This window comes from Pezoporus occidentalis, unplaced genomic scaffold, assembly GCF_034315485.1.
Source record: "Pezoporus occidentalis ecotype Australia unplaced genomic scaffold, CSIRO_AGI_Poc_V1 ctg1, whole genome shotgun sequence".
Classification (NCBI taxonomy): Eukaryota; Metazoa; Chordata; class Aves; order Psittaciformes; family Psittacidae; genus Pezoporus; species Pezoporus occidentalis.
This window is the reverse complement of record NW_026912778.1, coordinates 10,187,592-10,203,578: the sequence shown is the minus strand read 5'-3', so window position 1 is coordinate 10,203,578 and position 15,987 is coordinate 10,187,592. Positions and strand designations below refer to the sequence as shown.

The 15,987-nt window shown below is 37.4% G+C and overlaps 1 protein-coding gene across 25 annotated transcripts in view; it reads right to left on the bottom strand.

Annotated features, from left to right (window-relative positions):
* TENM3 (teneurin transmembrane protein 3) overlaps positions 1 to 15,987 on the bottom strand; it is a 413,751-nt gene that overhangs the window by 158,271 nt on the left and 239,493 nt on the right. For 12 of the 25 annotated variants that reach the window (XM_062625044.1, XM_062625130.1, XM_062625214.1 and 9 more), the window contains one exon: positions 15,244 to 15,453. The exons of the other annotated variants lie outside the window; for them this stretch is intronic. In XM_062625044.1, coding sequence (XP_062481028.1) covers positions 15,244 to 15,453 — 210 coding nt within the window. The remainder of the gene's footprint in view (positions 1 to 15,243; positions 15,454 to 15,987) is intronic. 25 annotated transcript variants of the gene reach the window in all.

The following is a 15,987-nucleotide window of genomic DNA, read 5'->3' as shown; positions in this document are numbered from 1 at the left end:
CCATACTCATGCTTGGAGGGTGTGTGGCTGAGGGCACTGTGTGCTCCAGAGCAGATGGGAAGGCATGTCAGGCCCACTCCAATGCTTCCAGCTGACTAGCCGGTACTGGGAGTGCAACTGTTGGAATTTATGCTGGGCAAAATTAACTACTGAGCTTTCTCTGAGGAGCTACATAGCTCCTCCATGTCACAAGGACTCTCAGCCATAATCTCACTTGCATTCAACGTGGGAGTCACCAAGGCAGCGGTGTGCATACCCACACCGTAACTATTTGTTAAAGCTTCCATGCACTAGATAAAATGCTTTTTCTCAGCACATCTAAACTCTTTTTGTCCATCAATTAATCATTCATCTCACATGTAGGCAAAACTGTGTCACCACTGTTGCAATCATATCCTGATGCCACTCTAATATTATGATCTTTCCACTTCTGTAAAAAGCAGTCTTTTACATACAATGATGCTGTTGAAGTCCTACTTGCTGACTGCCTGTCACCTCCTGAACAAAAGTACTTTCTCTAATGGGACTAGCTAAGCATGAAACACTACAGAGAACACAGTTCCTAAAACTGCTTTCAATAATTCATTTATATCATTCATCTCTTCAGAGAAATCTGCAATTCCAAACTTGACTTTTCTCTGTTAAAAATCTGACTTTTAAAATACCATGTAACAACATTAACAAAATTCTGAGGGTAAGAAAGTAAGATCCTTACTTCTAAAACATATCCATTTCTATACCAATTGTTAGCTTCAGCTACTTGAAATCTAGACATTTGCACAATACTGTGCATTATGAGCAGGAATATGAAAACTGTAAAAAGTGGAAATAAAAGAGATGGAGAAAATGGTTGGGGAAAAGCACAAATCCAGATGTTAACTTTCACACAGCGAGCGTAGAGCTGCTTGATAGCAAACGCACATGTTAAAGACTGCGGTATTTCAGGTTAAGTGGGAGCATCTCACTGAGAAGTCTGAAAACAGCTAGTCTCTTTAGCAAAAGTGGTCACGTTTCAGTCACGTTTCAGGAAGCTAGCGCCATTACCTGTACCAACATCTCCTTCGTTTCTGCTTTTAATCCTCTTGTAAGGATATTAGGGTAACCAGGAATATCTCAGTTCCCTAGAGCAGGACAAACAGCCAGCACCCAAAAGGTTAAGATTATGCTGTGCTGTTAAATCCACCTGAGATTGACATTTTTCTGTATCTTTATCTCCCATTGTCCTCTCTGCAACTGCAAATTCCCCAAATAACCACAGCAGCCATCAAGAGAAAAGGCTGCTAGGTTTTTTTTTGATCAATTTTCATCCCTTCTAACAGCTTTCCTGCTGCAGGAGCGTAAAAGGGATCAGAAGCAGGCAGGATGTCTGTTTTCATCCCCAGTTATAAAGGAACTAGACTTCTTACAAGTGTTCATGTTTGTGTTTTTACTGACCCTTCTACAGATGGCTGGGATATTCTGAGAAGAGAAAAGAAGGGTTAAAGAAAATTCTGGATAATAAGGGCTGTAATATGGATTAGAAGCATAATTTTTATCTTTTGTTTTGAAAAACATACATGCTGCACAGCATTCCATTCCTTTAATGTGAAGACACTAATATTAAAAAAGAAATATGACATGGTTATTCTAATTATGTAAAACTGTAATTGGCATTTATTGCGTAGGGCTTCAGAGGGATAGAAGCATGTGCTGGAAAGCAGATTTTTTCATTAAATAGCTGCCCCAAGGCAGACACATTCTGAACAAAGTATCTTTTCATGAGATATACCTGTCCCACGGAGAGAACAACAAAGGGACTGAGGAAGAGGAGATAGGAAGCCTGAACAAGGGGAGAATGATATGAAAAGAGTCCATTAGAAAACACAAAAAAGGATAAAAAGGGAAAGTAGGAAGTGGGATGGAGTGGCATGGTATGGTCCAATAAAGGTTAAATGACAATCAATAAGAAGAAAAGGCCTTCAAAGAAGAATGGGAAAAAAAGAAGGAAAGAAGAAAATTAAAAGAGCACACTTACAGGATGAGAAGGATTAAAACTAAGGTAGAGCAAGAGTTAAAAAAAAAAATGAAACTCTCCAAATGGGAAGTAAAAGGCAAAAAAATCACATCCACGCATACAGATCACTTCAGGGAGCAAAAGGCTCATCCTCATTTGTGTCTGTGTATGGTACATTTGACTGCACGGCATTCTTCAGCACTTTTGACTGCTTAAGGAACATTACAGTGATGAGTCATCAGGGATGAAGGTAAGGGCAGAAGAGGCCAGGACATCTCTACTTTCTCATCTACACTTAACCTCTCCCCTGGCTTGCCTCAAGGTGGCTACCAGCAATTAGGCTCAGAAAGAGCATCTCCCTGCCTATTTTTTCAAGATGAGGGATGGTATCGAAAGTGTCTCAAGATCCCTGTTGTATATGCCCCTAGTGGAACAGGGGATTCAGGTCTGCCTCTCCATTAAGAGATCTGAACACCAGAAAGTGATAAAGGATGGCAGATGAACAGTCACCATTATTCATTCATTTACTTTTCCATTGGGGGAACTGTGCTTATGATGCCTGCTGACACTCCGCAGCAGTAATGTAGCAATGGAAACCATCATTCATACTACGGTAAACAATAAGTACACCAAGAAAGAGTAATCTAATTTTCTAGTGCCTTCTGTGAATTCAAAATTAGAGCCTTTGATGCATCACCACTTGCCTTTGCTCGTATCTCATAGTCACTATTAACAGATATGGCAAGGAGGAACTTGTTTCCCTCCAGAGATTCAGTTATTGCAATGGAAATGGCACACCATTTAGGATTATTAACCTACAAAGCAGAAGCAGAGTTTTGCTCTTGGGGGCAGAAATCATGGCAAAGAAGCTGTCTATATTTATGTCATCAGAGAGCATGTGTTTGAGTGGCGGAGATGGTAGACCTCCTATTTTTTACTTTCCTACTCAACATCTCCCAGGGAAACAAACAGAACTAGAGCAGCACTGATGAGGCAGTGAATGAGCACTGAATCTTGAGGTTCCCATACTTCATAACACTTAAGAGCTTTTCCCAAAGGACTTTTGCAGATGCCACTGAATTGTTCAAGTCTTCATAACCATGGGAGTGTACTTATCACATTTCTTTAAATATGTTTTAATTCCTGTTGTAATCATGGGAGTACACTAATAGGAACCAGAAACATAAGCATACAGTAACTATAACTTAATTCTGCCAGGATTTAAGCTTTTATTTGCACTTGTATAAATTGAGGGTCATTAACCATCATCACTTAGATGAAAGGTTAGAGCACTGGTAACAGATTATTTAGTATTCACATTTTATTACTTCTGGATCAATGGCAGAGAAAAATTTTATACTAATAACCACACACACACAAAAAGAAAAGCACTAAAGATCTTTTAATCATTCTCTGGATTTTCTTTCTGCCTTCCAATTACCTGAACTTTTAGTAGAAGCATCATCCTATCCATCACTCCAAAATACATACATAAATACCTGCTAGTTTAAAATTCCAGCTGCAGTATTCACAGTCACTGTCTGCTCCTTTAAGATATGACAGAATAGATTAAACCTGAGGCAGAACACCATACAAGAACATCAACATTGCTAAAGCATGCATGAAGGATAGGGAAACTTCCCCCAACTTCTCTAGCACAGAACTGCAGGGTACTTCTAGAGGTGTGTGGCTAAAGTTTAAGCATTTTGTTGTTTACTACCTTGCATTTTAACTCTCTTAAGGTATCTTCCATACACAAAAGGGGGGGAAAAATAAAATTTGCTTTGGCCATGATCATAAAATTATTTTATGGTAAATAAGCAAAGCTGTATCCAAAGTTCAAGACTGAATCAAAAGAACTTCCAGATAAATTCATTTAACAGAAACTTTGAGCCGAGTATTACTAATGAAAAAGCAACTGGGTAAACCTAGGCAAGCTGTTCTGTTTTACTCTGCTGTTATTCTGCTGGTCTTTCTCTACAACACTAGCCATTTTAATGTCTAGTTAACAGCAAAAATAACTAATAGGGGAGGGAAGAATTTCCCTTTGAGGCTCAAAACAGGGAGTACACTGGCTGATTCCTCTGCCCTGCCCAGGAATGTCCCCCAGGGCCTCCTGCCCCAGAAGGCTTGCAAAGCAGTTCATTCTAGAGGGCTTTTTAGAAGTCAGAAAGGAGGTTTAAAAATATCTAACCCATCCTCTCTGCCTTCGGGTTTACCAGCTTAGATGCATGGCAGCCAGAATTCACTACAATTAAGGGAGACAACGAAGACTTTTAAATGGAAGACTAGATTAAAGTAAAAAATAATCCAAGTTGAGCGAGGAAGAGATCTATATGTGATGCTTTGGAGCATTCTGATGCCAATTATTTTGAGTTATTCATACAAAACTGTAAACAAATGGAAAAATGTTCCATATTACAAGCCACTGATTAAAGGCCTTGAAGAAACGGATCAGGAAATACTGCAGTGAATTTTGAGAACTATATATTACAGGGCATAAGTAACAGCTTTATATTGTATCTCTTTAAAAATGCATTACAAAGACTTGAGAAAGAAGTATTATCTTTGAATTAGTCAGGTAAATATACCAAAACTGATGCATACGTGGAGACACAAGATCTAAAGGACTTGGAAATTGAAACTTACAAGGAACCAACTATTGTTTCTACCAGTGGATACTTTTTATCTGAGCATTATTTTATACTCAAGAACATGTCAAGAAGATTAAAATGGTGAACTATTTCCTTCTAATTTTTCAGAACTAGTAAAAATTACTTTAATTAATGAAAAGCAGATCTTTGAACACTTATCACACATCCAGAATCACAGGCACCTTCTTCCCTAATCTACTGCTGCTTTAAGAAACTGTATCTTTCAGCTTTTCCATTTTTATCATCCCCATCTAGAGTGCCTGCTGGCAAATCAGCAGCATGTTGGAAACGGGTGAAGAACATGAAGATATACAAGTGTGAATTTCATGAAGTCTGTTGCTCCCACTATGATAGATACTTTTGGCCAGTAAAACAATGTAAGTACTTAGCTCAAAAACCCCATGTCGCGCATCACATCCTGGTAGCAATTACAGCAAGAGTCCAGCTGTAAAAACCTTATGGAATTGCTGTGTGGATTCAAAGAATCAAAAAGTGTAATTCATTAGAAGTGCTTCACTTGCCTTCTGAAGCATTTTCAATGCTGGTTTACACAGAGAGAGGGGTGCAAGGTCATGCCTATCCTCGCCTTTTCACTGCTCAGAGGACAAAGCTATCAGAAAGTAACTCAGAGACTCAAGAAATACCACAGACAGTGTTTTAAATGATTCCTGAACACCCTCTTGAACACCATTGAGGACAAAGAAGGGAGCATGCAACAAAAAAACCTTGCAGTCTTTGGATTTCAGAATGAACAACAAGCCCCCATAGACCAACTACTAGCAATAAAATGAAGGGAAAGCTTTACCTTTCTTTGAAGCTTTCTGAAGGAACTAAAGATTCAAACAGCAGCACCTGATATTTTGTACTCTTGTGATAGCCAAGTCAGCCTTCTGATATTCAGCTATCATAATATGTTTTTGTACAAATAAATTCTGTTACATGTTGTTTGAATAGGTACTGCTGTGTTAAATTAAAGCTTTAAGAAATGCACATAAAGTAATACTTAAGGGAATATTTCATGTGGAGTCTCCAGGTTATGGCAATGATTGGATAAGTTTACTGCTGACTGTTGCAAAACAGACTATGTATCAACACAAAGATGAGTTGGACGGATAGCAGAATTTACAGTAAACGGTTTCCTTTTAATTTGCAAGTACCCTGAACTTAAATTATTTCCAAATTGAGGTTTGGGTTTTTTTATGACAACAAAGTATCCTCTTACATACACAGAACTGCTCTTTGACACCGTAATGTGCTGCTAACTGTTATGGGAGTTATCTTCAAGAGAAGAATAGCAATAAAGAGAAAAATTAAATCAGTTTTCTGTAACCATAGCAGGGATACCACTGTAAACATACAGCATTCCCATGGAAAGAATATTTTTAGTCCTTTCTAATAAACGATCAGCAACTTAGCAGACAGAAACATCCTTAGATTTTCTTTTCTTTTTTTTCCTCCTGGCTCAGAGAATGTATCTCATACCTATGAATTCTAATGATTAAAATAATTCTACCAATTACTTTGCTGCATTCCAGTATGCATAGTCAAGTATGTAATGCAATAAACTATGCCTGAATGGTCTGTTTACCCCACAGCAAGTTACAAGGAAAACTCTTTCCCCTTAAAGGATTTGTCTCTTTGGAGCATGCAGGCTGGCAAAAAGCCAAGGGAAGCTGGTGCTTAAGCAACCAAGACTGAGCAGTGCCTGTGTGCATTGCAATTTCAGCCAACCGCAGTAAATGTTATTGGAGTTTTTGTGCTGTAAAATTGCTGCTTTCATGCCCACTGCATCCGACAATAGGAATCCTTGGCCTTGCATGAGAGAGGAAGGCTGATGTGCCTTCTAGTCAGATCTCTCCATCCTTAAAAAGTAGGGTTACTTCTCCTGTGTACTCCTAATGGTTTAGTGACAAACAAATTCATGTCAATGCTACGTCAGACAAAGAAAGATACTAAATGGAGAAGCCTTTTGTGTATGAGGTTGAAGAGCAGTGAAATCATGCTTTAAGCATAGTCCTTTAACTTTTAAAATAATTGATAATCTTTAAAAAGATGATGTTAAAGGTTCCAAATGTTTCATTTCAAAGCAACTTTTAGATAAACTGTTCCCACAATCAGCAAGTGCACATCTGTTTATTTTTTGATTTGTGACTCAAGCACAAAAATCCTCAATACTTCTCCTATGAAAGACTGACAAGCATCTGCCAGCAGAATTTGTGAGTTCTGTTTACTTACAGAGAGCAGCATGTTTAAGGCACTAAAACATCATCCTCCAACTTGCAGCTAGCCAGAACAGAGTTTAAATGGAAGCCAAAAGTCAAGAGACAAATCAGACTTTTTACTTTTGCCAAATGCTATTTTTTATTTTATTTTATTTGCTACAGGAACTTTTTCAGCACTATAGAATAAAACCTGTGCTGCAATTACATTGACTCCTGTATTAACCCCTACTGGTGACTTTCATTTAAACTGACAGCAACCTGCACTTCTCAGTAGTGCAGAACCAGGCCTTAGCAATCATCAGCATTCAGCAGAACTAAGGAATATGTTAGGTACTTCCCGTATTTGCAAAGCGCTCTCTTCAACAGTAACTAAAGGCTCACAGTCCCAGCTGAAGGAAGAAACCTTTCCACAAGCAATGGGACAGGATAGTGCATATTATCTCTACTGAATTTATATATTTTGTTCCAAGCTGGGAGACATTTGATGCTCTCCAAAGCACTAGAAGATAAAAATAATAATAACAATCACAGAAAAAAAAAGTAACCAAGATTTTATCAAAACTTCACAGCTGTCAACTCATTCAAGATTTCTGGAAGATCTTATGTCTTCTCAAAGCTATCAAGGCTTGGTGAACATTAGAGCTGATAAGAAGGGTTTGTAAAGCTGTAGGTTCAGGCTACTGCTACTGAGTGAGGAAGAAATGGGAGCATGTTTAAGATCTTCAGTCACCTTTTCCTAAATAAGGCTTTAAAAAAGAAAAAAAAATTTAGTATTGTGGTACAAAGTTAAAAATATTAGACTTTTCCCTAAAATAATGAAATAACAGAATTCAATGTGATTATGCGAGACACTCGTGTCTGATTCTGACCTCACGCAAGTTATTTGTGGGGCACTTGCACACCATTTGTACCTCTGGAAGTCAGCCTGAGCAGCAGCTGGGTAAAATCCTCACTTTGTGATTTATAAGGAAAATAAACTGCCTGTGTGACTGTTTCCTTCTCCTTTTACCTTCTGTATTACAAATTAACTTCTACCATAAATTGTTAGAGCCTACTTTTCCCCACAAGAGCAGTACATCCTCGTTCCTGTTTGTGCCTTCAGGATTCTGCCATTAACAAACTGCGACAGAATTTAAATTCAAACTCCTTATCTTGCCATTAGGAATGTCTGTTCTGTAATCAAGCTAGTCAAGGAAAGGATGTGTGTGAAAGCACTGGCAAGCAGGGAAGGGATGTATTTTCAACTCTCATGTTCATCTATACTGCCAGGTACATGGTTGTTCAGTTTAAGCTGACATTTGGATGCAGCTTTCTTCCTTTGACAAAACTAGGTTCTGTTTTTGTATCTCACTGTATTTCAGAATCAATTTATCTCCACAGATTTTCTTACTGTGCATGAGTTTCTGTAATATGATTTTTAATAGGGAAGGGAGGAGGGGAAGAAATGTCTCTACGTCAGATCATATCTGCAGTACGATACACAGTTGGCAGGTTGTCCCATCTGGCATGCATTTGAGTATAAGACGAATAATTTGTCACTCTGAATCCTTTGATTTGTGAAGAGGCCGAAATCATCTTTGGAAAGATATTCTGCAGCTAATGATACAGGAGGTGTGGGGGAGACTGTTCTTTGAAGGCTACAAAGGCCACAATCTGAGGAGAAATAATTGGTCTTGGCTCCTCTATTAAGTAACAGGGATCGAAAACTACAAAAATCTTCAAGAGAAAAACATGACTTACAGCAATCAGACATGAGAACTAATTGCCCACCACTTTGCAAAATTTGATTTTGGAGGGGTGAGGGGATTTTCGAGGGTGAGATTGGGGAGCTGTAATTTGCTCTTGGCAAACAGACTGAATGCTTAATTAAACTGAACAAATGTACATTTTTGTACATTAAGGGAACAATGTTGACAGAAGTTTGGCTTAAAAACCAAAGAGAGAAGATAAAAAGATGGATTCATGAAATTGAAATCAAATATCAAAAAGGGATCAAAAATAAATTGGCTAGCGTTCAAGACACAATTTTTAAGTTTTAAAAGCAACTATATTTGCCCCAAGCACATGGAACAGATAAATTTGTTGATATGTACCTAGAGGATACTGGCTTTCCTGCATTGTCTAATTCTTGACTGTAAGAGACTGAATGCTTCTGTAGCTACTGAGGAAGCCTGCAAACACTGCTACACTGTAGCTGAAATACAACAGTCGCCAGCCTCAGAAATAAGTCAGCACGTATTTTTATTAGCATGAACTTATTCCATATTTACAGAAAGCTTGTCAAATGCCTCTATTCAGCATCCTGGGCATCCTGAATTTATGGGCAGCAAACATTTTTGCTTACAGAATATTTACATGAGTATGTGAACATGCCTAGAAGATACTGGCAGTTTTCACAGGGAACAGGCAAGCTTATTTTCTAATTCTGCAGGACATAACATGGGCCAGCAAGTGGCAAGGGAAAGCAGCTGTTTTGCAAATGATTTATTGTGGAAGATATGGACAATTTCAGAATGAACTCTGGGCTACAGGACAAATTGTGGTTTTCAGTTACATTTAAGCAGACAATACACAGAAATGTGCATGCTGCTAATGAAACACATTCGCCATAGCTTAGTATGATAACCTGTTATAAACTACAAACTCATGTATACCTGACTGAAAATGCACGCAGATATATTACTAGAAAAGCTAAGGGAGGTTACCTCAGTCCACCTTCTCCTAAAAGAATGTAGGTTTGTTCTCTGCAGTATGACTGATGTTTTTATTTATTTTAATTTCGTGCCACAAAGTGGCAGAGCTGCTGTCACTTCCCCTGGGACAGATTTAGATATCTTAATACAGTTCACTGTTAGATAGTTTTTCCTGATAATGAGCCAATCTTTCCTTTCCTTTTTTACATCCCATTGCTTTTAGTTGTATCTCTATATGGTATACAACATGCCCCATTCCACCTTGGGTTATTGGTTTCTCTTTTTCAGCACTTAATTAGTGCTTAGGCTATGTGCTGAGTCAGTTTTATTCTCTCACCTATTCCCATATATTAATACCTCTAATTGTTTTCATTCAAATATATCTGAACACTAAATAAATAACAGTAATTCTAGAAGTAATAAGAGAATTTGACAGGAACTTTGAAAAAGCAAGAGGCCCAAATTCAAAATGTATATTCCATGGATGTCATGTCTATGGTTCTGTGTTTGCTGAGGTTTTTGTACACACGGCTAAAGTTGTACTTGTGAGACCATGTTGCAGATTTATGTGTGATTAAATTTCTCTATCACTGTTTCTCCTCAGATTTTTCCTTAATGTTCTGCATCTGACACCATCTTACAGTTTTCAGTTCCAATTTCACTTTACTAGTTTATGGCCATACAATTAATGATCTTTCCTTGCCCTTTTCTATTAACATTTTGTCCCCAGTTGGCACTCAAAACTCTCACTGTTTAGCATCATTAGGAAATTTTATTTGTGCCATTTTTACTCTTTCATCCATATAACTAATGATGATGTTAAATGAAACCAAGATTATAGCATATCTCCATGATGCTCTTCAACACAGCTACTCCTAGTTTGATCTATTATTCTTAATTTATTATCACAAGACTATTTCAAACCAAACAGGTCTGAATTCATTTTTCAAGCAACATGTCTTAGGACCAGTGTCAGACCTGAAGACAAATTGTATATACTGATACAATGACAAAACTTAATTTATCATGAAGTATGACATACGGGATAAAGAAGTCTCATTAGACAATGTGTAAGACAACAGTGAAAATAAGGCGTGTTGATACCCATGGAGTTTCTGGGGAATCCAGATGACTGCCAGTTCTCAAAATGATGAAGAGGAAAAGAAGCAAGTTTACACTTCGCCAAAGTAAAACCTAAACAGCTTTTAAGCGTTCAATCTCACACCATTATGTCTGTGTTTCCTTCTTCCCTAGCACTGCTTTCCCCTCTCCTTTTGCTCCCCAATAATCAGAAATTATCAACAGGTAGGTGACCACCTGGATGCTAAGTTCTAGTTCAGTAGCACATCCAGCTTCCTTTGTGGAATAACCATGGCAAAGCAGGGATGGAATAAGGCCTGGGAAGTGTTTTGTAGGCACTAAAGCAGAACTGCCAGAAAGGTACTTCCCAGATGTTGACTAGGACTCAATTTGCTGCGGGTCTTCAATATTCACAGGTTATTTTCAACCTTCTCATGAGCCAGTGGGGTATGAAGAGGGAAATCATATTGTCTTCTTCCTACCCTCAAAGGAGAAAGAATAAGAGCTGCAAGGGAGGAAAAGATGCCTTAAGGTCACTTGCCTCTTCCACTAACTTAACAGAAATCCCTGTGTGTACTTCAATTCACACTTTAATTTCATTTGCTTCTGGTGGAAAGGAAGTGAGAATAGAAAATGGCAGATTGCTCACTTATGGTGGTTATACATTAATTGAGATGTCTACGAGGAAAAAAAAACCCACAATAGTTACAGGCAAAATCAGAAGAGTAAAATATCCAAACAAACCCCTAACAAAATTTGCACCTATGCTTTGTACATGTGTTTCATCTGGTTATTACTGCTGCTAGGTTTGGGCATTTGGCCTATATTCTCTCAGGTGCTTGTACAAAAGGAGAAGGTTCTAACTTGCCACCTTGTACAAATTAAAATTTCAAACACACTGTAGAAACACTGCTGTGAAATACATCTTTCTCTATTTTGCATTTGACAGCTCTACCATAATATTTCCAATTTAGGGGGTAAAAATCCTCATATCTGTATTCCTAATTCAGATTCATCTCCATTGTCAGTAGTAAGCATTAACATTTAACTATTATCTTTTCTTCATAGTCTCTGCTTAACCTGAGAATTTAGCACCATATTTCTCATGATAACATCTGTATCATGTATCTAACAAGATAAACTACTACTAAGAAGTTTCAGCAAATTCCCCTCCAAATTCTAACTAAACTGGAATTTTTGGTGGAAAAAGATAAAGAAGCTTATCAAGATACTTAAATTACAGACTTTACATGACTTTCAACAGCTTATAAGCAGAATTCATTACATAAAGAAGCCTGCTCTACCTCAGTCACATTCAAGAATCCTCCCAGCTCCTAGCTCACTCTCCCTCTTGCTCATATGACAGCAGACAGATTCAGATGCCCTGTTTCTTTCAAACCAGTTCATTCCTCTTTCTAAAAACAAAAAACCTAGTAATTTTTTCTGAAATCGCTAGACAAATAAGCTGACTGCTGGAACAAAGTCAGTATACTGAGCTGCACCATGGAGAAGAGGAACAAGTAGAATAAACTGGAGGTGCTACATGAAGGAACACTGTTGCAACTGCTTGTCCTAAAATTTATGTGTTCCTGATATTTACAACCTATTAACATACTGCTTTTAGGGAAACAAAATGATTCCTAGCAAACTGTCCACAACTTAATTTGCATTTTTAATGCTACTAGCAACACTTCCATGAAGACCTTTTCTTCTCATGTGGTAAGAATTTGATAGCTGATTTTCATAATTCTCATTTCTCTCTTAGCTATTTCCTCAAATGAAAACTAATTCCCATTGGTTAACACAACAAAGCAATCAAACCCAAAAGCTTAGGTTGGTATTATTCATTCTAAACACATAATCGGATTTTCAATTTTCAGGGAGTTGATCAAATAAACTACATTGATCAAATGAACTCATACTAAAGGAAAACAAACATGTTTGAATAGACTAAAGAGAGGGTAATTTAACTTGCTATTCATATACAGTCAATATAATTGAAAACAGTTCAATAATAATTGTTTTCTGACAGTACCTTTTTTATTCTGACCATTTCAAAAGTGATCCTTGCATGCGCTGCCAATATAAACACTGGACAAAGTCATCCAAAATATGGCACTGGAGCTATTTTGTACCCGTTAACATTAGATAGCATTGAAAGCTGAATTCATTCAGATGAAAAAAAAATAAACATGAAAGAACCCCTTCCTTCTGTGAAAGTGCTACACATGCTCTATTGCTTACCAATTTAGCTAAACAAAATACAACACTCAAAACTGTAGCAAAGGCCATGATTAAATGATACTTACTTCCTACGGTAGATTTTGAGAGATCTACATACTAGTAAAAACGCTACACAACAATGCAAATCATTGAGTAGAAGGAAGTTGTAGCTATTAACTTAGAAACCTTTAGCTTAATTATGAAAATCTGCTCTTGCCCATTTTACAATGAATATATTTTTCCCCCATCAATAGACCAAATCATAAGATTGATGAGAAACCAATCATAAGCAAAACAAGTACATATTCCAAGTTCATATTCATGTAGCGCTGGATGAAAGCATCCTTTCTTCAAGCAATGCAAACCCTGACCCTGCAGCTGACTGGACGGATGAAAGAGTGCTACCAGAACACCTATGGTATTCTTCTCGTCCAGCAGAAAAGCAAGCAAACCCTACTTAAATTCTAGCAACCACAAATATAGTATTTGTAGTTAGCAATTTGAAGCACTTCTAAAAACAAGTCCAATCTTGTGGAGAGAGAGAAAGATCATTAGCTGTATTATATGACTGCCAGCATTACTAGATTATGGCTGTATATATTGATCTAATACTTTGACAGCGGTAATCAGAAATTGCAAGCACTACTTCTGCATATATATGCTGAAGGGGTGAGACTCAGAAATTTGCAGATAGACAAGGAAGCACAGCATGAAAAGAGTGGGAAGGGGAAAATGAATATGTACTCACAGAATATACAAGGTTTTCCTTCTGCTTAGGAAAAACCTTACCAAGAACAATTCTCTCAACATACACCACAGTGTTAACTTCTGACATGCTTGCTATCAAACCCTCCCCTTACTTTGTCCTGCTAAAAGGCCAAGACTTGACTATCCATGGTATCAGCTGAAATATTTTGGCTAATCTGGAGTGAAAGGGGTTAAGGAACATTCCTCAAAGGTAGCCAACTCAGACTGACAAGCAACTGTTAGAAATTTCAAAGGCAGGAAAATGCTAAAATGCAGAGGAATGATGAGCACTCACTTACTAGCTTCCTAAGAGTTTTTCATTTGCAGAGGAAGGGCTGGTGGATACAGTAATCTAAATGTATTGATTTATTGAACTAAACCAGGCTACCTTTTGGATAATGCATACATTTTCTGACAGATTTCATATTCCTAGACATAAAGGAAAGCAGACATCTTCGTAACAAACCCCAGTTATGACAATATATTACTATTCTTTTGGACTTATTTACAGATTAAATACTGAGCAAGCTGAGCATACACAAATAAGTTATGCAAAAAAGATCTCAATTCAACCCTTAACATGAGGGAAAAAAAAAAAAAAGGTTGTCAAATTCACATACATAACTGCTCTTAGCAGACTGGCCTTTTAGACACACCACCAAAGTTGCACTCAAAGCTAGGAAGAGCTACTCAAAACTAGTGCTTTTGCTCTGCAAAATAATTCTGTCCAACCGATGTGCAATCTGTAGGAAAATAGTTCTCCCTCTAGTGGTTCATCTGTAACAGAGTTCTTTACAATCAAAAGACACAAATGGTTCTTAGAAAAATGAAGAGGCTTTTTCCAAGCTTTGCTGATCTACTGGGGAAGGCCTGTGAACTAACAAGGTATTCTTCCAGTCTGCCTACCCCAAGAAAATTTGTTCAATCATGCAACAAAAATGGAACCCTGCAGCTATTATTTTGTATGGGCTTTTTTTTTCTTTTTTTTTTTTTTAAGAAAAAGAAGGTAAAAATGTGGTTTCTTAGCACATGATGTGTAAATGGGCACTGGTGTTTGAAGTACATGACATTTCTGTTGGTTACTCATACTGGCTGGGAAGATGAGAAACATGGAAACAATACATCTCAGAAGCTACCACTGCCTTCCTTCACCAGGCAGTTCTCCTCCCCTAGATTTTTTTCCTCAATCTATAGTGCCCTAACCAATACAAATCCAGTTTTCCTGCCCCAGGGAAACTAAAGGAACAGCTGTAACCTGCTGAATTTGATGAGGTAGTAAAAGATAAATTTTACATTATTCTGAAGCTAAACATCACTAAGTTTAACCAACTTCAGCCTACCCTTGAAAAAGTACAACTAAAGGCTATAAATTGCATTACATAATGAATTACTAAAGGCCATTGCTTCATGTAAATATTGCATTTTAAAATAAATGATCTTCTATGTATTAGATGTTACTTTCTACTCTTGCTTATCCTACAGTAAAGTAGAAACATCATTTGTAATATTTAAAGGAAAATCAGTTTAAAATACAAAGTAATTTTGATATCTTTAATTTTTATTAGGTAATTTTGTAAGAGCATGGAAAATAAAAGGGTATTCAAACTATGGACAAAGTGTCCTCTTCTTACCATGACCTGGGACAGACACTGAAATAGTACCAGTCTGTACTAGATATGAGCTGGCAGTATAGTCCTCATCTGTATCAGAGTCCTGAACTGGCTGGCTGGCATTATTACTTAATAACCACCTCTGGTTGTCATGGAGATTGGGTGATGGAGGAGGGGAGTGCAAATGTTCAGTAACGGATGGACTAGATGAGGAGGATGGCATGGGAGGACCTATGAAAAGAAATAAAAAAATATATAAAATATGGGTCAAGATCTCAAATGAACAATAAATCATTTATTATTTGCATCACTGAAAAGTGAATAGTCAACTTCAAGCAATAAAGAAATAGACAAAAAAAGTATGACAATTGCTTGTAATAAACTCATTTAAGTGCTGTAGGAAACATAACACAATGCGATGACTTGTTACTTCAATGTCTCTCACTATCTGACATCCCAGTGTCTCTGAAACACAAAATGACAGAAGAACAGGCGACAACTTAAATATTTGTCTAAAACCATTTGGAAAATACAGTATTTTCTATTTTTCAAGATTTTAAGCAGAAGTACTGAAATGCGTGGCCAAATACAGGGTCAGCAGGACATTCCTGTCTAAAATCCACTTCTGGAGGAAAATAACACAGGTAACTAAAGTAACAATTTTCCACACTCACATATACCAGAAAACTCACAGCCCTAAATTTCAACCACTGGAGTTATTCTGACACGAATTTAAGTTTTTAGCAGAGTTTCTCAGACACATAT